Source organism: Hemiscyllium ocellatum, chromosome 25 (genome assembly GCF_020745735.1).
Source record: "Hemiscyllium ocellatum isolate sHemOce1 chromosome 25, sHemOce1.pat.X.cur, whole genome shotgun sequence".
In the NCBI taxonomy this organism is placed as follows: Eukaryota; Metazoa; Chordata; class Chondrichthyes; order Orectolobiformes; family Hemiscylliidae; genus Hemiscyllium; species Hemiscyllium ocellatum.
The window spans coordinates 40,711,283-40,737,363 of NC_083425.1; the positions used below are offsets into that span (position 1 = coordinate 40,711,283).

At 40.4% G+C, this 26,081-nt stretch overlaps 1 protein-coding gene across 1 annotated transcript in view; it reads left to right on the forward strand.

Annotated features, from left to right (window-relative positions):
- Positions 1 to 26,081, forward strand: part of b3gntl1 (UDP-GlcNAc:betaGal beta-1,3-N-acetylglucosaminyltransferase-like 1) — a 338,080-nt gene that overhangs the window by 3,112 nt on the left and 308,887 nt on the right. The window contains exons 3-5 of the mRNA XM_060844592.1: positions 2,556 to 2,672; positions 14,089 to 14,188; positions 23,243 to 23,307. Coding sequence (XP_060700575.1) covers positions 2,556 to 2,672; positions 14,089 to 14,188; positions 23,243 to 23,307 — 282 coding nt within the window. The remainder of the gene's footprint in view (positions 1 to 2,555; positions 2,673 to 14,088; positions 14,189 to 23,242; positions 23,308 to 26,081) is intronic.

Sequence of the window (26,081 nt, forward strand, 5' to 3'; positions counted from 1 at the left end):
ATAAATTTGTTTCTCAATTTCCCTCTGACTATTAGGGGATCTATAATTCAATCCCGATATTATTCATTCCCTGTTGTCCCTTGATCCAAGTGGCATGCAAGGGCTTTTTCAGAGGGCAGTGAAGAGTTAACCATATTGCTGTGGGTCTGGAATCACATGTAGGCCATTGCAGTTAAGGACAACAGAACTCCTTCCCGAAATGACGTTCGTGAACCAGACAATTGTGGTCACCATTAGGCTAATTATTAATTTGATATTTTTATTGGATTCAAAATTCACCACCTGCCATGGTGGGATTTGAACCCATGTCCCCAGAACATTGATGGATGAAATTTCAAGATTGTGTTGTGTTTAAATAGAATGTTTATTTTTTTTCTTTCCACCACTGCAAATGTGTAAAAACAATCTCATCAACAGATGAAAATCAGGTTGACTTTAAGGCTTTTGTAGATCAGACCAGAATATTGTTTGCTGCATTGGCAGTTGAGCTATTAGATAAATGAAAACCTTTTGGCAGCTTCCCAGTTGCACTCTCTATAGGAATCTGAATTCAATTTGCTTGTCAATTTCTTTATAACTTAGATTTTCCACTACATAAACTTGATTTGCCAGTTCCTGGAAATTTGGAATTGATGTCACTGGTGTAGTGGGAGCAAACCCATGGTTGTTTAGGCTCACCACTTGGCACTGTGGCTTTTTAAAGCTGTGAATGATGTATATAAAATCTGTTCAATTCCTGGGTTAACCTTTCAGAGTTTAAACTGATCCTTTTGGCCAGGAGGTTAAAGATTCATTCATAGGTTTAAAAGTGAATATTGTAGAGAAGCTTGACAACAGAAAGAGATGTGTGTGACAAGTTCTCTAGTCGAGGTCTGGCTCAACACTGGCGTGCAAGATAGCAATTGAGTGATTCATCACTCAGTGACTCTGCGTAAAACTGAGACTGATAACAGCTGTAATATCTAACCTTCAGAAATGACTGTGGCAAAATGTGTGAAATTGTGCAAAAATAACTTTGCTAAGAAATGTGCCAGTTCCTGTGTCATGGACTTGAAAACATATTCTAACAGTTACTTTTGCTGAAATAATTGAAAATTGTGCAACTTGAAACTTGGACTCACAGTTAACTGAAAATCCATCTATTTGTTAACAGTTGGAGGGACATAATGTGGATACTTCCAAGTGTGAAATTGAATGGACATCTGGGTACTTAAGGTTGTACCTGCATCACAGAGACTTAAAGCCATTCAAATACAACTTAACATGACTTGGGTGCATCTACCCAGAAGTTATATTGTCCATTCTCCAATAATGTATTGGATGGGTGACATTAATTTGCTTCTGATTATAAGCATTTGTGGAAGTTGAGAATAGAGTCATGATGGTTGATTAAGATGAGAAAACGTGGGAAGAGTTTTGACTAGAACAGAAACACGAATATTGACTGCCTGGGCTGAATGGACTGTATTTGTGTGCACAACATATTTAACCCTATGTTGTGTCATAATTGTCTCTTGTGGGCAATACCCTGAAATCAAATGATTCCAGAAATACAGAACTGTCCAGTACATTGGTAATTCATTATTCATTATGTGAGATTGAAGTGTGTGAAGAGCTGAGTCCAACCTTGTTCTCACTCAATATTCGCCCATTTGCTTTCTGAAAGGGAACTGAATCTTCTTCTTTCAAATGACAACTTAAAAAAAACATTTCATATAAACATCCAAGTTTGATCAGCCATTCTAATATGCCTGGCCTGTAGTGTTACAAAGAAAATTGAAGATATTCTTCTCGGGATGGATATTATTGAATTTCCTTACGGACATTAAAGCTCAATGCAGAATAACGACTGTTGCTTATGCTCACAATAATTAGCTCAAGTGACCTGAGATTGAACTCAGGTGCTTCCCAGGTCTTGCATGTGTGAATACATCAACATGCCGCAAATCAATGTTTATATATAGCAGCGACTGAACATTGTCTTTCAAAGGATTTAAAGTTTTTTAAAAAAAATAAAAATTCCATCTCTGATTCCTAATTTAATCTTATTTTTCAACATTTATATTCCAATTATCCAGTTCTACCCACACATGTGTAGAATTAGCTCATTTTCTGCTCCATCACCGACAAGGAGATGCCAGTTGAACGTCATTCTAGGTTTCTATTACTGGCAGTTTGTAACTGAACTTGAGGAAATGTCTCAAATCAATCCTATGTGTTTTCTTTTGTTCTGTGATTAGTTCCTATTTCCAGAGAAGAAGGGTGAAATCCCCATGTTGTGTCATGTCTTCACATCGTTATCCTTCAGTTTCTAATGCAAGTCATTTACAAACACAACAAAGACAAATGGTAGAACAGTAGTGTATTTTGGACTACTTTTGTCGTAAGCAATGATTTGGTTTGATTTTATTCCATTCAATGCTATCACTAACCCATATGTTAATTCTGAATGTGCTATCTTTGCTTGTATACACCGATCACATCCTGCTAATTGGAGGTGCTATTTGGAATATGCTGCTTCATGTATTGATTACTTTGTTTCCTTTGATTTCCAGTCTGTTATTTTGCCATTTCATGATGCAGCGAGGTGGTTGGACGAATGCCTGCAGTCGGTTCTGGAGCAGGATTTCCAGAGATCCATGCAGTTATCCGTTTTCAATGATGCCAGCAAGGTTATGTATTGTATTTAATTTTGCTTAAAACTTTTCTCGACATTCTGCATTCCTAACTTAGTAAGAGCTTTTGTTTTCAAGTACATAGTTTACCAAACAAGCAAAAGCAAACTACACCCTTTGCTTTGTGGCATATTTGATGTGCAGTTAAGTTATAACAACCATGAGATTCCAGGTTCCAGCACTACTTTCTATTGAGTTTGTGACTTTGATAATAGGGACTGCTTAGTGTCTTCCACTGGTAACTAACAGGAGGATGAAAAACTAAATAGGATAAGATGTAACCACTGTGATTTCCAAGATTTGTGAATCTGTCCACATTTGTCTCGCTGTTTGCAACTTAAGGAACAGAAAATTGCGCTAGGTTAGTCAAGGCCTGTGAATCTGTACCTCAGCATGTGTTGCCAATCTTGAGTAACTTTAAAACATAATGAAAGGAACCAAATAACTCAAATGCTACTGGCATGATTGAAAACAGTTGGAATTGAAACATTATTTTTAATCATGATTTTACTTCTGTCCACCAGGGTTGGAGAGTTTGAATGATAGGGAGAGGCTGAATAGACTGCGGTCTATTTTCCTGGGGCATTAGAGGTTGCAGAATAACCTTGTTAAGGTTTCTAAGATCATGAAAGGCATGGATAAGGTCAATCGACAAAGTCTTTATCCTGGGGTGGAGGAGTCCAGAACTAGAGGGCATAGATTTAAGTTGAGGGGAAAGATTTAAAAGGGACTTAAGGGGCAATATTTTCATGCAAAGGGTGGTGCATGTGTGGAATGAGCTGCCAGAGAAAGTGGTGGAGACTGGAACAATTACAACATTTAAAGGGCATCTGGATGGGTATATGAATAGGAAGGGTTTTGGGGGATATGGGCCAAATGCGGGCAAATAGGATAGATTAATTTAGGATACCTGGTCACGTAGACTGTTTCTGTATTGTACATCTCTATGATTCTATTATAAATATGGAAGATAGGTTAACAAGTCCTGTGGTTTAATTGAAAAGAATTCCCTTTTCAATTTTAAATTTCTGTTGATCAGATTCAATTACAATATTTGAATTCTATATCACATACCAAGCTTAAATTTCCAGTACCAAAGCAAAACAGTAGAAGACCATAATTCAGTGAGAGCAGTGCAATCTGGGGCTAATCTATAAGATACCAGCAAGAAGGACATGTTCCTGCTTTTAGTTCCTTCTTTAAGTGAGTACATGTATTGTGATATTCGTACGTAAGTACGTCATTGTGACATATGTTGAGGCTCTGCTTTTAGAATTTGACAGAATTAGTTACAGGGCTCGGGGGAGGGGGGAGGGGATACGGGGTACGGGCTGAATTGTGTTTTGGGGAGTGGAGGGTTTTTGGCTTGGTGGGGGCGGGGAAGAGGGAAGAGCAGGAATGTAATCCCAAAGAATAAACTCTGCAAGCAATAAACTGTTAGAGATGAAAGTATCCCTAGTGGTTAGTGTCCCACACTTGTGGTATACAAAGCACAATTGAACGTTTTTTAGTGTGTAGATTACTGTACAACCACAACACTGCCAGTCAACACATAGCAATTGAAAACAGTTAATTCATATAAAAAGATTTCATAATCAAACTAAGAGCTCGCTCAATCTCATTCTCATCCCATTTAGTTGCAATACACCTGTATTTAAGATTGTAGGGATAAAGCTTATTGGTATCTTTTGAATTGTTTTTGTTACTCCTTAACATTAATAACCTGGAACAATTGAAAGTTCAAGCTGTTTGATACATTTGCACCAATTTGAATGCTTATTTAGACAGAACAGCATATACCTCAGACCATCCCAGTTACACAATCTCCCAGCAACAGCAGAAGCAAAATATGCTGCAGTTAATGAATTTACAAAACTCCCCTGTGATTCCTGAGGGCAACCAAGTCGAGTTTATGAGTCAGTGGTTTCCCAATCCTTCAGTTGCAAACTACCGACAACTAATAGATGATCTCATCAGGGATAGAATTGTCTTAAGCAAAGGGATCCTGGCATGACCGTCTGTCTGCCCTCTCACATAACTAACTCTCACATCATCTATTGACAGTGCAGACTAATAGGCAACAGATTAGATTTTGCAATTTGCTAGGCACTTTTCAGGCTGAATGAAAGCACCAAATTAAGGAAAATGAAAATTAAAAGACAAGATAATGCTGGAAAAGAAGGGAGTAATCAGAAAGTGACAACCCCTACAGATTGGATTAGAAGCATGATAACTGTAAAAAATACTTGGGCAGCTAAATGTATGCATAGATCAAAGGATCTCAGTGAAGCTTTTGAAGAGATCTCATTATCTTATGTCAACCTAAAAAGAAAGTTTGCGACAACTTTCCAAAGCAAAGGTTCTCATTACTATCAATACAGAGGATGGTTACTGACAAGTGAAGCTAGATGAGAGTTACAGCTTTCTAACTACGCTCCAGACACCACGTGTGAGATAGATGCTATTTGGCATTTCAACTGTTCCCGAAGAGTATCAATGTTGACAGCACAAGATGGTCACTGATCTTCCTGAAATGGAAGCTACTGTAGGTTATCTGCTCGCCTATGGATATAAAGACACAATGGAAGAAGCCATAGCAGACCATGATCGGAATCTGGAGTGATGGATAGACAAAGCTTGCCAGATGAATCTGAAGCTGAGCAAGAGAAAGGTACAGTTGAGGGTGTCTGAAGTCAAGTATTTAAGCCATGTGCAGACAGCAAAATGCCTTTGCCTGGATCCTAATAAGATGAGAGCTATAGGGAAGGCAAAGGGAAGCCAGGGACCTAATGGTATTATTTCTAGACTATTAATCCAGAAACTCAGCTGATGTTCAGGGGACCTGGTTCAAATCCCACCATAACAAATGGTGGAATTTGAATTCAATAAAGAATCTGGAATTAAGGGTCTAACAATGATCATGAAATGATTGTTGATTGTCAGAAAAAACAATCTTGTTCACTAGTGTCTTTTAGGGAAGGAAATCTGTCATCTTTACCTGGTCTATCCTACATGTGGTTGATTCTTAACTGCCCTGTGGGTAATTAGGGATGGGCAATAAATGCTGGCCTAGCCAGAGATGCCTACATTGCATGTGAGTAAAAAAGAAGATACACCAACCCAGCAGGTATAAAAATGCTGTGAGGATTCATTGGACTATCAACTATTTTGCAAATTTCTTGCTTAATTTATTGCCAGAATGTCAACAACTTGGCAAGGTTACTGCTAAAGGTATGCACAGAAGAAGCAACAGCTTTCACTAATGTCAGACAACTAGTGATGACACGGCAATGCTGTGATGCTATTATTTCAATATTAAAGTCACCCTGCAGTGTGATTCCAGTGAGATAAGACAGAGCTACCATTATGTATTGGGGAAAACCAGATGCATTTGCATCCAGGTCATTAATACAACTAAAATGATGCTATGCCGAGACAGGAAAAAGAGTGCTTGGCTAGTTTCTTTCCTTGTGGGCATTTTAGTCAATGTCTGTTTGGGACAGCCAAAATGACAGCAGAGTTTGACCACTAAAATCTTCATCAAACTGCTTCCATCTGCTGTAGAGCACCTGTTAAAAATGCTCCTTCATTTGCAGGGACAATGTCTGAATGTGACATACAAGTTAGGGAAACAGAAATGCATTACTGGTGTACTATCAGGAGGAGCACTCCAGTGATTAAAGGTGAGAATTCTATGACAAAGTGTAAAATCATCCAGATTCAATGAAAAGCAACAGCTCAACACGTTCTGGAATTCAGTGACCCAACAGAGAGATTGAATCTGAAAGACAAGTCTTACTCAAATTTAACAAAAAACACTTAACAGAATGCAACTCTGCTAGGGATCAGTATTGAAAAGATGACCTGAAACAGCAAAGAGATGCCTGTTGTTTTAAAAGACATTGGACATACAGAGATAAAAGGATTGCCCTGAATGGCATCTTGTGCAAAGGAAAGAGAGTAGTTACCCCTGAAGAGATGAACAAAGAGAATATGAAGCACATCCATGCAAGTCATCAAGAGCACGGGTTCTGTCTGTGGAAGGCAAAAAAGTGCTGTACTGGGTAGAACTGAGCAATGGATTAAGGATCACTTTAATCAGTCTAGGAATTGTAATGAATAGTAAAAAGTGAGGTCTGCAGATGCTGGAGATCAGAGCTGAAAATGTGTTGCTGGTCAAAGCACAGCAGGTTAGGCAGCATCCAAGGAACAGGAAATTTGACGTTTCGGGCCAGAGCCCTTCATCAGGAATGAGGAGAGTGTGCCAGGCAGGCTAAGATAAAAGGTAGGGAGGAGGGACTTGGGGGAGGGGCGATGGAGATGTGATAGGTGGAAGGAGGTCAAGGTGAGGGTGATAGGCCAGAGTGGGGTGGGGGCGGAAAGGTCAGGAAGAAGATTGCAGGTTAGGAGGGCGGTGCTGAGTTGAGGGAACCGACTGAGACAAGGTGGGGGAGGGGAAATGAGGAAACTGGAGAAATCTGAGTTCATTCCTTGTGGTTGGAGGGTTCCCAGGCAGAAGATGAGGCGCTCTTCCTCCAACCGTCGTGTTGTTATCTTCTGCCAATGGAGGAGTCCAAGGACCTGCATGTCTTCGGTGGAGTGGGAGGGAGAGTTAAAGTGTTGAGCCACGGGGTGGTTGGGTTGGTTGGTCCAGGCGTCCCAGAGGTGTTCCCTGAAGCATTCCGCAAGTAGGTGGCCCGTCTCCCCAATATAGAGGAGGCCACATCGGGTGCAGCGGACGCAATAGATGATGTGTGTGGTGGTGCAGGTGAATTTGTGGTGGATATGGAAGGATCCCTTGGGACCTTGGAGAGAAGTAAGGGAGGAGGTGTGGTCTCAGTCGGTTCCCTCAACTCAGCACCGCCCTCCTAACCTGCAATCTTCTTCCTGACCTCTCCGCCCCCACCCCACTTCGGCCTATCACCCTCACCTTGACCTCCTTCCACCTATCACATCTCCATCGCCCCTCCCCCAAGTCCCTCCTCCCTACCTTTTATCTTAGCCTGCCTGGCACACTCTCCTCATTCCTGATGAAGGGCTCTGGCCCGAAACGTCGAATTTCCTGTTCCTTGGATGCTGCCTAACCTGCTGTGCTTTGACCAGCAACACATTTTCAGCTAATTGTAATGAATACCAAACTAAGCAAGCTTAAGAGCCACTCATGATACATTCTCAGATCAATTGAACTCTCATACACTGAGGATCTGACTATCAACTATCATTCTGAATACTGGGTGTTAGACCAACTGACATCAGCCACTGCTTTTGAGACAGTGGCACAATCTGGTCTTTACGGCTTCCAGACGTTGTGATGCATGATAATGACCCTCGAGTTTCAAGTGAAGAATTCAGTCATTTCGTAAAGGATTTTCATCACCATTCTTCAGCTCCACATTTACCCCCACTCAAATGGGAAGGCTGTGAAAATTGCCAAAGAGGTCAGAAACAAATCGAGCATAGGTTCAATAGCATAGATGAAATACACCAACTTGGAAAATAGATCACAGAAAGACTGCTGTAGCAATCACAAAACAAAACTACTGAAGCCAGAAGGTGTGAGTAACAACTTCAACATGAAATGACAGCAAGCCCAATTTCACTTTGATAAAACCACCAAGTCATTGCAAGAGCTGGGCTTTGGAGAGCCAGTCAGATTGCAAATGCTTAGCTCTCTCGAAAAGAAAACACCCATGTAGAAACTTGGGAACTGTGTAGAGCTATTCTCACCTCAATCACATGCAGTGAATACAAATGGCCAGATATACTGCTGCAATCACAGATACTTCAGACAACTAGCGAATCAGTAATGACTTCAGACATTTTCTTTTACCCTCCCAGATAGTTGGTTGGCTTTTGAAAACCTCAGTCAGGAGGAGTCAGAAAGGAAGTGTTGTTAACTAGGAATTGAAGAAGCAGCAGATCAGAAAGACGTGATCTTGCCATCAACACAGAGGATGAAGTGACCATCGGTTCCGGAGGACCACAGTTATCCAGTAACAGAAATAGAACATCAGTTATCACAGCAACAGCACCCTCCAGGGGAATGACACTCTCCAAAGAAGGCAGAACTCTTAGAACAAGCATTTACTAGAAGAAACACTATTAGGAGATCTACATGATTTGAAGACAATGTCTGTAATTTATTTTCAAAGACTGACAAAAGAAGAACTGACTAGAAACTACTTATTTTAATAAATAATTTTATTTGTCATCTATCTTGCTTAACTTCAAACTGAAAATAATAAAGCATACACATAATTTTGTATCTTTTATGAAAAGCAGGATGTTTAGAGAATTGCTATTGTGACTGTCCTATCTTACATGCCATAGTCATGTGACTTCTACTTTAGTGTGCAAACTGTGGCAGCCATTTTAACACGCATCACTTGAAGCGCAGACAACTTTCCTTGCTTGAAAATGTGAATGCTAATGAGGATGAGAAGATTAAAACTGCAAAGCTCAAGCTAGGTCATGGGAGGATCAAGTTGACTGGAAAAGCGGAGCAGTTTGAGAGTTAACTGGAAGTTCGATGTTGACATCCCTAGCTTTCTGAATTTTTCTTGCTGAACTTGTCAGAGTGGTCCAGTTATCTGGGAGGGCAAATGACCATGTATGAAGGCTTCCGCCTTGAATTATCCCTTCTATCTGATTGTTTAACACTGATATGCAATGCTGAACCTGTGCAAATACTTAAGAGATGGCTCAATTAACTCAAAAGCAGGACCAGAATGGAGAACTAATTTCTTGATCTGGAAAAATTGTTACACTGAGATTTATCAATTTTATTTTACCATATCACTTTTAAGGTAGAGTAATAGAGATGTATAGCACGGAACCAAACCCTTTGTTCCAACTCACCATGCTGACTAGATTAATCTAGTCCCATTTTTTCAGTACTTTACCCATTTTCCTCTAAACCCTTACTATTCATGTACTCATCCAAATCTCTTTTAAATGTTGTAATCGTACCAGCCTCCACCACTTTCTCTGTCAGCTCATTCCATACACGCACCATGCTTTGCATGAAAAAGTTGCTCCTTAGATCCCTTTTAAATCTTACTCTCTAAGTCTGCACTACCCCCCCCCCCCCCCCCCCCCCCCCCATGCCCATCCCAGAGATAAGACCTTATTTAATCATCCTATCCATGCCCCTTGTGATTTTATACACCTCTGTAAGGTCATCCCTCAGCATACAACACTCCGGGGAAAACAATCCCAGCCTCTCCCTAAAGCTCAAATCCTCTAATCCTGGCACCATCCTTGTAAATCTTTTCTGAACCCATTCAAGTTTAACAACATTTTTCCTATAGCAGGGAGACTAGAATTCCACACAATATTCCAAAAGTGGCCTAATCAATAACCTGTACAACCGCGACATGACCTCCTAGCTCCTATCCTCAATGCTATGACCAATAAAGGAAAGCATACTGAATGCCATTTTCACTATCCTATCTGCCTGCGACTCCACTTTCAAGGAGCTATGAACCTGCACTCCAAAGTATCTTTGTTCAGCAACACTCCCCAGGACCTTACCATGAAATATGTAAGTCCTGCTCTGATTTGTCTTTCTAAAGTGAAGCACCTCACATTTATCGAAATTAAATTCCATTTCCCACTCCTTGGCCCATTGGTCCATCTGATAAAAATTCCATTGTACTTTGAGGTAACCTTCGCTCTCCACTGCACCTCCAATTTTGGTGTCATCTGCAAACTTACTAAATATACCTGTTATGCTGACATCCAAATCATTTATATAAATTACGAAAAGCTGTGGACCCAGCATCGATCTTTGTGGCATATCACTGGTCACAGGCCTCCAGTCTGAAAAGCAACTCTCCAGCACCACCCTCTGTCTTCTACCTTTGAGCCAGTTCTGTATCCAAATGGCTAGTTGTCCCTGTATTCTATGAGTTCTAACCTTGCGAATCAGTCTACCAAGAGGAACCTTGTCGAATGCCTTACTGAAGTTCATATTTATCACATTCACCACTTTTCCTCATCTATCCACTTTGTTACTTCTTCAAAAAGTTCAGTCAAGTTAGTGAGACATGATTTCCCATGCACAAAGCCATGTTGACTATCCCTAATCAGTTCTTGCCTTTCTGAAAACACGCAAATCCTGTTCCTCAGGATTCCCTCTAACAACTTGCCCACACTGATATCAGGCTCACCAGTCTATAGTTCCCTGGCTTTTCCTTACCACCTTTCTTAAATAGTGGCACCATGTTAGCCAACCTCCAGTCTTCCTGCATCTCACCTGTGACTATCAATGAGACAAATATCTCAGCAAGGGGCCCAGCAATCACTTCCTTAGCTTCCCACAGAGTTCTCGGGTACAACTGATCAGATCCTAGGGATTTATCCACTTTTGTGCATTTTAGGATATCCAGAACATCCTCCTCTGTAATATGGATATTTTTCAAGATGTCACCACCTGTTTCCCCATTCTGTATCTTGCATGTCCTTCTGCAATGATGCAAGATACTCATTTAGTATCTGCCCCATCTCCACATAAAGGCTGCCTTGCTGATCTTTGAGGGGCCCTATTCTCTCCCTAGTTACCCTTTTGTCCTTAATGTATCTGTAAAATCCCTTTGGATTCTCCTTAACCCTTTTTGCCAAAGCTATCTCATGTCCCCTTTTTGCCGTCCTGATTCCCTTTTAAGTATACTCTTAGTACCTTTATATTCTTCTAAGGATTCACTCAACCTCTGCTTTCTATACCTGACATATTCTTCCTCATTTTTCTTGACCAAACCCTCAATTTCTTTCATCATCCAGCATTCCCTACATTTACCAGCCTTTCCTTTCACCCTAACAGGAATATACCATCTCTAGACTCGCATTATCTCATTTGTGAAAGCTTCCCATTTTCCAGCCATCCCTTTACCTGCAAACATCTGCCCCCAATCAGCTTTTGAAAGTTTTTGCCTAGTACCATCAAAATTAGCCTTCTTCCAATTTAGAACTTCAACTTTTAGATCCTGTCTATCCTTTTCCATCACAATTTTAAAAGAAATAGAATTATGGTCACTGGCCCCAAAGTGCTCCCTCACTGACACCTCAATCACCTGTCCTGCCTTACTTCCCAAGAGTAGGTCAAGTTTTGCAACTTCTCTAGTAGGTACATCTACACACTGAATCAGAAAATTGTCTTGTATACTTAACAAATTCCTCTCCATCTAAACCCTTAACACTGGCAATATCAGTCTATGTTTGGAAAGTTAAAATCCTCAACCATTACTACCCTAATATTCTTACAGATAACCAAGATCTCCTTTCAAATTTGTTTCTCAATTTCCTACTGACCATTGTGGTGATGGTGGTGGGGATCAACAGTATAATCCTGATATGATAATCATCTTATCGTATTTTCTTATTTCTCAGTTCCGCCCAAATAACTTCCTCTGACATATTCCCAGGAATATTCTCCCTAAGTATGGCCGTAATGTTATCCCTTATCAAAAATGTCATTCCCTCTCCTCACTTGCCTCCCCCTTTCTATCCTTCTTATTGCATTTGTATCTTGGAATGTTAAGCTGCCAGACCTCCATCCCTAAGTCACCTCTCAGTAATTGCTATGACATCTCAGTTCCATGTTCCTAACCATGCTCTGTGTTCATGTGCCCTCCCTGTTCAGCCTCTTGCATTGAAATAAATGCAGTGTAATTTACTTCGTTCACTACTTTGTCCCTGCCTGCCCTGACTGACTTGATCCTTTTCCCAATTCACCATCTCTCTGGATCATTCACCCACCCACTCCCACCTTACTTAAATTCTCCCAAGCAGCTCTCACAAATCTCCCCACCAGTGTATTGCTCCCCTTCCAATTCGGGTGCAATCTGTCCTTCTTATAGGGGTCACCTCTACCCCAGTAGAGATTCCAATGATCCAAAAATATGAACCCATCTCCTCTGCACCAGCTCCTTGCCCATGTATTTATCTGCTCTATCCTCCTATTCCTACCCTCACTAGCTCATAGCAATGGGAATAATCCAGATATTACTACTCTTGAGGACCTCCTTTTTAAAATTCCTGCCTAAATTCCTATATTCTCCCTTCAGAATCTTATCCTTTTTCATTCCTATGTCATTAGTTCCAATGTGTAAAACAACCTCCTGCAGGTCCCACTCCCCTTTGAGAATATTCTGCACACTCTCTGCAATATCCTTAGTCATGGCACCAAGGAAACAACATAACATTCTGATTTGTCAGTGTCACCTACAGAAACGTCTGTCTGTGGCTCTGACTAGAGAGTTGCCTATCACAATCGATCGCTTGGAAACTGACGTACGCCTTATTACGTTAGAGCCAGTCTTGGTTCCCAATGCTCTGCTAAACTGTTATCCGGCATTTGGTTAATCAGAATTCAATTAACCGAATGAAATACTCACGCCCGTGTCCTTCGGAGAATCAAGGTACCTCTGTACAGATATTTTATATTTTAAAATTTTAATCAACAGACAGATCTCAATATTACATATAACCAAAAAAAAACCCATTCTACTTATTATTAAAAAAGACAGCAAGGTTACGCTTAAAAACCATGCACTTATTTGTTCCTGTGCTGTGAGCTTTCCCACACCAGTTCCTCCAAGGCTGTAAATTTTGCTGTTTGTTAATTTTTCTTAGACACACTCTGACACTTGAACGCAAACAGCAAAGGCAGTAGCTGTGCAGATGCACTGCTATGTCAGACAGCAGTGTAGGTCTCTCTCTTTCTCTCTAACAGCTGTTGTTTTGATCTTTTTTCCCCAAAGTTGCAAAACAATGTAACAGTTTATAAAACAGTAATTACTGCTTGTGGTATTTGAGGAAAATACCTCCAACACCTAAAATACCTCAAAAAAGGAACACCTCTTACAGCCACAATGTTTTTCCTGTTCTCCACCTTGGATTACCCAAAACCATTTTTATATGTGGTTTTCTTAAATCAGAACTGTGGTGTTCACTATTTCATAAGGGGTGAGTTGCTATAATTTCAGGTTTCAGGCTATCTGCTTCTAGTAGTTAGGCACAATGTTTGAGCCCCACATTTGGTCATGGAACTTCATATCTATCGTGTCAAGTTATGGCAGGTCGTCATCAGAGATCAAAGCAGTTTGTTGGTGTTTCCAAAGCTTATGGAAACTATAATGGTGATTTGGAAGTACAACTTCTAATAGTGCACTTCAAATTAAAAAGTCCAAATTCTACATGTTTCCAGCCCAGGGAAATGCATCCAATGTAACTTTTCCCCGTTAAGCAGCATTCCTGAACCAAATGTTTAACCAGTCTACTTTGCTTCAAGATGGATTGAATGGTATGTGGTACAAATATGTGCAAAACAAATGTTCTCATGTAAAATTCACAGATATCGTCAGACATTAAAATATCATACTTGTGTTCTTTGGTTATACTTTATTTTTTGCAGGATGACTCTATGAAAATTATTAGAAAATGGGCGACCAAACTTGAAGGTAGAGGTGTACATGTTGTGATTGGTGGACATGAGTCTCCACACCCAAAAGGAGGTAAGCGATAGTTCACGAGTGTTTAATTTTGATAATTTGTGATACAATCCATTTTTTTTCCCTCTGCTGTAGATTATAACGTCATCGGAATATCAGCCAGGGGCTTGGACTAGGGAGAATTTGTAAGTTGTGTCCAGGAGGGATTCTTGAGTCCGTGTAAAAGTCCAACAAGAGAAGGGGCCATTCTAGACCTGGTATTAGTCAGTCCAGGGTGACCATTTTGGGAACAGTGACCGTAAAACTGGGGGAAGGCTAACTATGATAATGTTAGGCAGGAACTGGTGAATCTAAATGGGGGAACAACTGTTTGAGGGTAAATTCACATCTGGCATGTGGGAATATTTAAAGGCCAGATGGTTATCATTCAGGACCAACATGTTCCTGTTGAAATGAAGGATAAGGTTGGTTAGATTTGGGAACTTCAGTTGACAACAGAAATTGAGTTTAGTTCAAAACAAAAAAAGAGGTGTAAGATTTAGGAAACTGAAGACAGACACAACCCTCAAAGAATATAAAGAAAGCAGGAAAGAACTTTAGGAAGGAGTTAGCAGGGCTAAAAGGGACCAGGAAATGTCCTTCGCAAACAAGATGAATGAAAATCCCAAGGCGTTATTCCATATATATAAGGAGCAAAAGGATAATTAGAGAAAGGGAAGGTCCACTTAAGGACAAAGGAGGGAACTTATGTATGGAGCCAGAGGAAGAAGATAAGATCCTTGATGAATATTTCGCATCAATATTCACAACAGAGAAGGACATTATGGATGATGATGGGTATGTTGATATTCTAGGGCGTATCAATATAAAAAAGGAGTGTTAGGTGTTTTAAAAAGCATCGAGATAGACCTGTCCTCAAGATCTGATGAGATCTATCCCAGCATGCTGAGGGAGGCAGGTGAGAAAATTGTTGGGGCCTTGTGTGAAATCTTTGTATCTTTTTTAGTCACAGGACAGTTCCCAGAGGATTGGAGAATAGCCAATGTTGTTCCCTTGTTTAAGAAGGGCAACAGGGATAATCTCTGAAATTACAGGCTGGTGAGCCTTATAGCAGTAGGAGGGAGATTATTGGAGAAGATTCTTAGCACAAGATTTACTCATATTTGGAAAAAATATAGATTTATTAGCGATAGGCAGTATGGTTTCATGGGGGGGCGGTGGAGATGGTGTCTCACAAACTTGATTGAGATTTTTGAGAAAGTGACAATGGTGAGTGAGGGCAGGGTGGTGGATGTTGTCAACATGAATTTTAGCATGGTCAACATGGTGAGCTGGTAAGATGGATACAGAACTGACTTAGTTGTAGAAGACAGAGACGAGTGTTAGAAGGGTGTTTTCCTGATCGGAGGTATGTGAATAGTGGTATTTGCAGGGATCAGTGCTGTGACTCCTGTTGTTTGCACTATATATAAATAAGTTGGTGGAGAATGTAGGTGGTCTGATTAGTAAGTTTGCGGATGACACAAAGACTGGGGAAGTTGTGGATAGTGAGAAAGATTGTCAGAAAATACAGCGGGATATCGATAGGCTGGAGACGTGGGCAGGGAATTGGCAGGTGGATTTTAATCCATTCATATGCAAGATGATGCAGTTTGCAGGAGGGAAATATACGTAAATGGCAGAATGCTTAGAAGCATTAACATAAAGGGGGATCTAGGTGTACAGTTCCCTGAAAGTGGCAACACAGTGATCAGGTGGTCAAGAATGCGTATGGCATGCTTGCCTTCATTGGTCAGGGCACAGTATATTAAAACTGGCAAGTCATGTTGCAGCTGTGTAGGACTTTAGTTCGGCCACATTTGGAATATTGTGTACACTTCTGACTGCCACACTACTAGAAAGATGGAAAGGCTTTGGAAAGGTTACAGAAGCAGTTTACCAGAATGTTGCCTGGTTTGGAGGGTATTAGTTATGAAGAGAGATTGGACAACTTGGTTTGTTTTTGTTTGAATGTCAGAGACTGAGGGGCAAGCTGATAAAAGTGCACAAAAGTTTGAAAGGGATGGATCAAATGGATAGCCAGAGTCTTTTTCCCAAGGTAGAAATGTCAATTACTAGGGAACATAAGGTAAAAGGGGGAAATTTTAAAGGAGATGTGAGAGGCAAGGTTTCCACACAGCGGGTGGTAAGTGAGTGGAATGCAAGAGCAACATTTAAGAGACATCTTGGCAGAGGCATGAATAGGTAGGGTGTAGAGGGATATGGACCGTATAAAGGCAAAGGCTTTTAGTTTACAAAGGTGTCATGGGTTGGCACAAGCTTGGTGGGTGGTAGGGTCTGCAAGTGTGCTGTACTGTTGTTCAGCTGAGTGGTGATCATTTGTTGTGGCATTCTCAGCTTGAGTTCTGACAAATACGTGAGGGCCAAGGAAAAAACAGGAAGACCTTTGAGCTGAACAGGAGAGGCTAGATCTTTGAAAGCAAGCGTTTGATACCACTTGAGAGTGAGTTTTAGTTGGATTTTGTGAGGCATCCAGAGTTAGAGAAGCAAAATGGCTCCTGTATCCTAGAGGAAGGACCTGTTGTTGCCTTATTAAGTCCAACACTTAATGCAGCAGTGCTTCGCCAAAGGGGAGGTGAATGAAGTTTCTCACAGGCTGTTCTCTGAGCTTTGTACCACCTTTGGAAGTTTTTTGAAAGAGCAGAGAAAAATGAAGAGGTAAACAGTTTTAGCCTAGATCTTTAAAAAGCCATTCAGAAGATTGTCATCACTGGTGGATAAAGCGAGGTCCTAGAGATATACAGCACAGAAACAGACCCGTCGGTCCAACTTGTCCATGTTGACCAGATATCCTAAATTAATCTAATTTGCCAGCACTTGGCCCATATCCCTCTAAACCCTTGTTATAATCATCCAGATACCTTTCAAAATATTGTAATTGTACCAGCCTCCACCACTTCCTCTGACAGTTCATTCAATACACACATCACCCTCTGTGTGAAAAAAGTTACCTCTTAAGTCCCTTTTAAATCTTTCCCCTCTCACCCTAAATTTATGCCCTTTAGTTCTGGACTCCCCCAACCCAGGGAAAATACCTCATCAATTAATGCTTTCCTTGCCCCTCATGATGTTGTAAACCTCTAGAAAGTCACCCTTCAGCCTTCAACATTCCAAGTAAAACAGCCCCAACTGATTCAGCCTCTCCCTGTAGCTCAAATCCTCCAACTCTGGCAGCATCCTTGTAAATCTTTTCCGAACCCATTCAAGTTTCACAACATCCTTCCGAAAGCAGGTAGACTAGAATTGCACACAATATTCCAAACGTTGCCTAACCAATGTCCGTTACAGTCACAACATGACCTTCTAACTCCTGTACTCAATGCTCTGACCAATGAAGGAAAATATACTAAATGCCTTCTTCACTATCCTGTCTTCCATTTTCAAGGGACTATGAACCTGCACTCCAAGGTCTCTTTGTTCAGTAACATACCCCAGGACCTTACCATTAAGTGTGTAAGTCCTGCACTGAGTTGCCTTTCTAAAGCGCAGCACCTCATATTTATCTAAATTAAATCCCATCTGCCACTCCTCGGCCCATTCGCCCATCTGATGAAGATCCTGTTGTACTCTGAGATAACCTTCTGCACTGTCTACTACACTTCCAATTTTGGTATCGTCTGCTAATTGCTAACTTGCTAACCTACTAACTATACCTCCTATGATCATATCCAAATCGTTTATGTAAATAAGAAAAGCAGTGGACACTGCACCGATGCTTGTGGCACATCTCTGGTCAAAAAGCAACCCTCCACCACCACCTTCTGTCTTCTACCTTTGAGCCACTTCTGTATCCAAATGGCTAATTGCCCCTGTATTCCATTGTGATCTAACCTTGCTAACCAGTCTACCATGAAGAACCTTGTTGAACGCCTTACTCAAGTCCATATAGATCACGTTCATCGCTCTAGCCTCATCAATCCTCTTTGCTACTTTTTCAAAAAAACTCAATCAAGTGACTGAGGCATGATTCCCAAGAACACAGCTATGCTGACTATCCCTAATCAGTCTTTGCCTTTCCAAATGCATGTAAATCCTGTCCCTCAGGATTCCCTCCAACAACTTGCCCACCACTAACGTCAGGCTCACTGGTCTATAGTTCCCTGGCTTTTCATTACCACCTTTCTTAAACAGTGGCACCGCATTAGCCAACCTCCAGTCTTCCAACACCTCAGTTCTGATTATTGATAATCCAAGTATCTCAACAAGGAGCCCAGCAATCAGTTCCCTACTTCCCACAGAGTTCTAGAGTACACCTGATCAGGACTTAGAGATTTATCCACCTTTCTGCATTTTAAGACATCCAGCATCACCACCTCTGTAATAGAGAGGCAGTTGAACAAAAGCTCAGCGGTTTCAGAGGGCAATTTTCAGAGAGTGCAATGAGAACATGTTCAAGTTAGGATTCATAAAAAAATCAAGATGTTTCCACTTAATATGTCGGGGATGGACGGGCAGTTTAAGTCACTGAGTATCTGAGTGGTGGGTGATTCGGGTTTTGTCAGGGGCCTGATCACAGGCAACAGTATCTTGGACAAGCAGACCTTGTGGAAGGATGAGAGAAGACCAAGGAAGTTATTTGAGTAATTAAGTCAAGAGTTGATAAAATCGTGGAAATATATACCAGTGTCGGAGGAGCTCGTGTTGAGGTACAGTTGAACAATGCTGGATGGGAAAAATGCTCATGGTATGATAAGGGGATTAACATTCAGAGCTACATCAGAAAAGGATTCTAGGTCCAGTTTTGTCTAAGCAGTGGGAGGGAAGATGGAGTTTGTGATTTGTAAAATTACTGAAAATCTGAGGGAGTTTCCTCCTTGTCTGATTATTCTTAGAGTTGCTCTATCAAGATGTTCCAATGGTTTTGGATTCAGAGTTTTGATTCAGAGGCAGTATAAATTATATTGTTACCATTTGGAGCACTGAAATCCAGATAACTGTTCCCAGTGCAATGCTGTTTTGATATGGCATCTTTAAGGTTAAGAAAACACTTGATGGGTTGGATATAAGGAATGTGTTTATATTTCACACAACACCAGGTTACAGTCCAACAGATTTATTTGGAAGCACTAGCTTTCGGAGTGCTGCTCCTTCATCAGGTGGTTGAAGGAACAGTGCTGGTGTTGTGTGATTTTTAACTTTGTACACTGCAGTCTAACACCGGCATCTCCAAATCATGCTTATGTTTGTAGGCCAGACCAGAGCTAGAGACTGAAATTATTAGATAAACATTAACAAATCCAACAGAAAGTTCAGGAAGAAGTCGAGAACACAAGGAGCTGGCAGAGTGAATAGCACAGATGCTTTTCGGAGAAAGCTAGAGAAACACGACGCGAGAAAGGAATAGAAAGATATGTGTGTAGGTTTAATGAAAGAAGGTGAGGAGTTTGTTCAAGTATTAACATAGGCTTAGGCCTTGTCAGACTGAATGGTTTGTTGCTGTGTGAGATATTCTTTAGGAACCAGTCTCAAGAAGAAACTGTTATCATTTACATCAGAATTAATTGCAATAAATGTGTGCAGATATAGCAGGTAAAATATTGCACTGGAAATAATAGTGATCGCATTAAATGTAATTATGCAATTAGACAAGTGTACTTAAATGTTCTGTGAAAGGAAAATGTTACATAGACTGTGTAGTTCCAAAATACCCATTCATTATACATTTCTAAGAAATCCTTTTCAAAATATGAAACTGTTTCTTAATCATTGGGGAAAAAAACTTCAGTGATGAAAACATTAAAGCAGGAGAGGGACCTGTGGAATTTTTAAAAAATCTGACCTTTACATAACTGGTATCAATTCTAGTGTATGACTGGAATTGAATAAAGTTTCCTCAGAAACTGCTCGGTGTGAAAATGTCATGTTAGTGAGAATACTGTTCACAGTTGGTGCTTATCATTTCACAATTCACACTTGATACCCCAGCAGTTATCAAGCAATAAAACCTGTTCCTAGGCCTATGAGAGAAATGCGATGCTGCACTTTGCATTTATTTCTAGTTTGTTTACAGGTGAATTTTTTGAACTTTATAAGTACTCTGTGAACACATCCCGCAAACATTTAAACAGTGCTTTTTAAGACAGTGGGATATCATGACATGATCTGCTGAATTGTCAGCACAAGATCGATCAAAGGAATAACTAACAGTGAATCTCTGATTATAAAATAATGACTCAGTCTTCCCACCAAAAGGTGAACAACAATGTGAGGCAAGTGGAAAGGCTACGACTATACATCAAATAAGTCCTCTGCTGTGTGTTGTCTAATCACATCGCAGAAGCTTGATACAAACTTGCAGAAACTGTATTACAGTATGCAATATGAGAACTTCACATCCTTATTCTTCTGGATCGTCAGTTAACATATTACTTTTTTGCAATGACATTGTAAATGTATCGCTGTGTTGGGAATATTTTTTGGGACTGCAAATCAGAGCTGTCAGAAAGCATTTTGCAGGGTTTCCTCTGTTTTAATGGGTGCTGCCACTGCAACCAAGATGAAAGTTCTCTAAAGTCGGACTAAAGTGACAAATTTGATGGAAAACTGTTTCAGCAACAGGAGTAATCCCAGCTGGCATGTTGGGTGACAGTGAACGAGGAATCCCATGACTGTCTACATGTTTGTTAATCATTTGACAACACCCAATCAAAGTTTGCAGATGTTACAAAATTAGGGATATCAAGTATCCCATGGCCTTAAAGCATCAGTCAATTAGGTTAAAGGAGACCTATTACTTGAGACATTGTGTGTGAAGTAGAGTTGACTACTAATAACTGTAATAAAGATGACTTTCCATCCAGCTATTAGTCAGTAACTAACAATGAATTCCTTGATCAGTGATTAAGCCATGTAGGTGAAATTGTCCATGCATCAAAAATGCCCAATATCGGGCAGTGATTCACAAGACACACTGTTAGGCTGTAGAGCTGGATGTATAAGCATGTAGTTCGGTTGGTTGGATGGTTGGATTGTGATGGAGTACGATGCCAACAGTGTAGGTTACCACACAGGATTCTCCTTAACTTCTCCCCTCACTGGAGGCATGATGACCCTCAGGTTCAACCAGCACCAGTCTCGCTAACAGGAGAGCAGTCCTATGGCCCAGCAGGGTACAGTCATTTTACCTTTATCTATAAGAATGCCAGTGCTGATTCCCCTTATTAAAAATAAATAGCTACTACCGCTGTTTTCAATTCAGTGTCTGTACTGACCTTTTTGTGAAACTTAAAATGTGCTGCAAGCTGGATTTACAAAGCACACATAAGAAAATCCACTTCTTGACCAGCATCTCCCAGAAAACTCATATAGAAGAGAAAAGCCTCTCCTGCCAAAAGAATGGATAGAGAACTCCAGTGCCATGGTGATGGTGATACTTTGTTGGCTCCTGCAGTTGAACCACATGATTTGTACTGAAGTGATTTTGGATCATGTGACACCAGGATTGACTTCCTTCCAAGTTAAAGTGCAATGCACAAGTTATGAATGGTTTTGCTGCCAGAGTTTACACACATTTTCTTTCCAAGGTTTTTGATATCAAACACGACAATATGGAATTAAAGAGACAAACAGAAGCCTAAAAGAAAAGCCCTTTTAATATAGTTTATAAAGTACATCTGTTTGTCCAGTTTGCATCTTTGATTTGGTGTTGAATGCGTTAATGTGGAATCCCTGATGGTGTTTGTTTAATTTGGTACCCCCCTGCTTTGCCTAGGAAGTAAATACAGTGATTAATACTGGCATCATTGTAGAAAATTTGGACTGGCAAGCATGGGGAATGGACATTTTGAATAGACTGAGGGGAAGTTGCCCTGTTGGTACAAGCATTGATTGTCTGCCCAGCATAGTTGGATCCAATCCTCTGGTTACACCAACACCTACTGCATTGTGGGAACCTCTTTACTTATTAAAATAGTCTGCATGGGAACTGAATTTCATTTGATCTCAAACTCTGATATTGAAAGCACAAGATTTTATGAAACTTTATGTGAAGTATTCTTGTTCCACTTAATGACAAGAAACGAAGGGAATGAATTTGGAATCTGAGATGTTTTGAATTTTTTTTATCTAGTAAAGTAATTCTCGTTCGTTTGTTGGATAAATGTCTTTCAGCAATAAAACAGTTCCTAATAGTTCAATATGTTCTATTCCTTAAAGATCTGGCTCAGATTCCTTTATCAACCACTGAGACTTCACTTTGTGTTCAGTGCTGAATTAGTAAAAACTCTTTCAGACCAGGAAGATCCCAGGTTTATTGCTAAATCTATACCCAATTTCCTGACTTGGTCTGTACTATTGGTAAATGTAGCAGATTTAATATCATGATTGGAGGCAGGGGAAAAACAAATTAACCAGGAGTGTTGCTGATGAATCCCATCATGTATTCCTTTTTTGGAAAATGCGTGCACATGGACAGCATTGGGTAATGTTGGCAGTAATGTCTGCACGTGAACAAGTCTGCTATTATGCACTGTCTGGGATCACACTGGCCATTTGGTTGAGCTATAGTATTGTGTTGAGATGGACCAAACTCCAACTATATTCTGGGGAGGAAAAGAATGAAGGGGGCATCAAAAATATGAAAGGGGCATAATCGATCAAATCTATTCCTGTTCTCATTGTAGAACTGCATGTGCCTATTCCACCTATTGTCTGAAATCGTATCAAATAACTCTTGGTGCTACATTACAAAATTCTAGGAAACCATGAATATTTATAGCTGGCATTTGTACAGGATCAGAACTGCTACTGTTAATTTCTGTTTATGTTGCTAAAGCATGTGCAGTGCATGTGGGCGCTTGGTGTAGGTCATATGATGTTAACAGACATCATATTTCATATATTGTATAGAGATAATCCACAAAAGAGATTGTATTTTAAGGTGGTAATGCATTGTCAACCTAAGGTAATATTGAACCAGTGCAAATTAAGAGCTATCCTGAAATAATATTTTAAGTTATGATGGATTTTGTTTCACTCTGGTCCATGAGGATCATAAATTGTGTGTTGAAGTCTTTGAGATTTGTTCTTAAAAAGGAAAAATTTGTTTCTGTATTTCAGTGGGTTTTGCCAAGAATCAGGCCATTGTACAGAGTTTTGGAAGGTTCCTTTGTTTCCTCGATGCGGTAAGTATGCAATTAATCTTGCAGAAAATATGCTTTTATTATTAGTCGTTCTGAAGTACTGGTTACACTGTCCAATTAATGCTATGGTAAAGTGGACAGGATATGTCATTGATGTTTATTTGATTAGACGTATTTGCATCTAAAGTTGTCTCCTGGGAATAATAGTGCAGTATTAACTGACAATCAGAGTCAAAGTTGGTTGTGATCTCTGTCAGTCCACAAGAATTGAATTCTGTGCTCTCCAGAGGGGATATGAGACTGGTGTTGACATACATTGCAACAACGACTGTATTTCAAAAGCAATTGCACAATCTCCCCGTGCCTGTGTGGGTTTGCTGCAAGTGCTCTGGTTTCCTCCCACAGTCCAAAGATGTGCAGGTCAGGTGAATTGGCCGTGCTAAATTGTGTGTAGTATTAGGTGCATTAGTCAGAGGGAAATGGGTCTGGGTGGGTTACTCTTTGGATGGTCAGTGTGGACTTGTTGGGCCGAAGGCCCTGTTTCCTCGCTGTAGGAAATCTAATCTAATTCATTTGCTCAGAAGTAGATTGTGAGCCCATTACTGAAAAGAACATACAATTTTTTTTCTCTCAGGCTACACCTTTAAAATACAAGATGGTGCTGGTGTAGCTGGAACCAGGGAATGTCACCTGCAAAGGAATTTTGTGAATGATTGACACAGTGCTACTTGCCATTTGATTTTGCTGTTTTCATTGGTCACCAGCTTGGTTCATGTAACACTTTAGGCACCTTACCATAACATCAATATAACAGCAACTTTCCATCTGCAGTTGCCTTCAAGTTGCTATACACTATAACTGGCGAAGATTTAGAGCTTGTGAGACAGATCATGTGGTGGAAATATTTCCAATGGAACCATCTAACCAGTTTACAAATGAAGCGGGGCTTACTGGTAACGTGGGCCTACCCCAGGAACTGGTTACTAGCAACACCAACAGGCCGGGGCCTCGTTTGGAAGGTGATAATGTGCACGGAATTCCTGCTGGGACAGTCATCTGGATGTGTTTAAAGAGCCCTGCTGATTCTCAATTCAAGCAGAAAGGATTTTGTCCCCCTCTTCCCTGCACTACTCAGTGCAGTGTTACTTTAAAAATTTATAGAGCAAGCACTTTCTTTGTATTTACTTTCGTTGCTTTGGTCTTAGGGTCTAACCATTGTGAAATCGAATTTTTAAACAAGAGGTTTTCACACGCAGACTCCTTTGTTGCAATGTTGGTGAATGTTGAACCTTCCAGGAACAAGTAAACGCTTCAAGTAGATGTTAATCAGTTTAGTTATTCCACCATTTCCTTTTTTTAATCTGGAAGTTGCTTATGAATTGATTGGATTTGGTTCTAACCAGAAGTAACATTTGTAAACTACAATTAGAAGCGTCAAAACCTTATGGCAGAGATGGAAGCCACTCCAGGAATTGTGATGGTATTGTTGATAATGGCTAAGTGTCCAGGTTGTCCTTCAGAAAGACCAAACAAAATGCAGGGAAGTATATCTGTTTGCCCCAATAATAAATGTTTCTACTTCTTGCTTTAGCGCCCAATTTGAGTTTGATGAGAATTCATGAGGAGTTCACTTACCTTCTTTGGAATTTAGGTCCATTCCAGGAGTAGGGAATTGGAGAAATTCTTTGAACAGTAAACGTTTGTAGGGCTATGGAGACAGTGAAAAGGAATTGGATGAATTGGATAGCTCTCTTTCAAAGAACTGGCACAGATACAATAGGCCAAATGGCTTCCTTTGATCCTAGAATTTGACTTAAAATACCCAGTGCCAAGCCAGGATTAATTAGTTATCGATTCCCTATACTTTCCTCACCCTCATCGTAGCAGCTCATAAATATTGACATGGGTAGAAACAGAATCCATTAGTGCTAGCTGCCAGTGACTAGGAGCGTGAAAAAGATAGAAAAGTTGAGAAACAATAGACAAACAGTCAAAGAGTGTGGTGCTGGAAAAGCACAGCTGGTCAGGCAGCATCTGAGGAGCAGGAGAATCAAAGTTTTTGAGCATCGGGAATGAGGGTGTGGCCTGATGAAGAGCTTATGCTCAAAGCGTAGATTCTCCTGCTCCTCAGATGCTACCTGACCAGCTGTACTTTTCCAGCACCACACTCTTCAAATCTGATCTCAACATCCGCAGTCCTGACTTTCAGGAATTCCTGAAGAAGGGCTCATGCCCGAAATGTCGATTCTCCTGCTCTTTGGATGCTGCCTGACCTGCTGCGCTTTTCCAGCAACACATTTTCAGTCCTCACTTTCAACCAATTTTAAAATCCTACGCACTTTATTCCAGTAGTGCTTAAAATAGCAGGAACAGGAGCTTGGGGCTTTGGAGAATAATTTCCTGTAAAAGCCATTTGGCTTTTCAAAATCTGACTTTTTACCCAAAGAATGCAACATTCATTGTATGGTTCATCAAGCTCGATCATGTGACTGGGAGCTACTGTCACCTTTTGCAGCAGTATTGAAAGCCTCTGCATTTGTGACAAAAGCTCCAATAATATCGAACTTGCTAGGTAACACATCCTAAACAATTACTTCACCCAATATCTGGCTCAGGGAACTTTAAACTTCCCGGGCTTAGGCCCAAAGCAGTTCAGTTAAAGAAGACTTGTTCAGGAAGAATGAAGTTAAAAAGCAAAAACATAATCATTGAAATTATTGAGACCACAGTTGTGGTCTACTCTAGGTTTGAAAGATTAAGTAGATCCATGTACTATCCTGTCAGAATGAAAATAAAGATTCAAATAACTAAAGGAG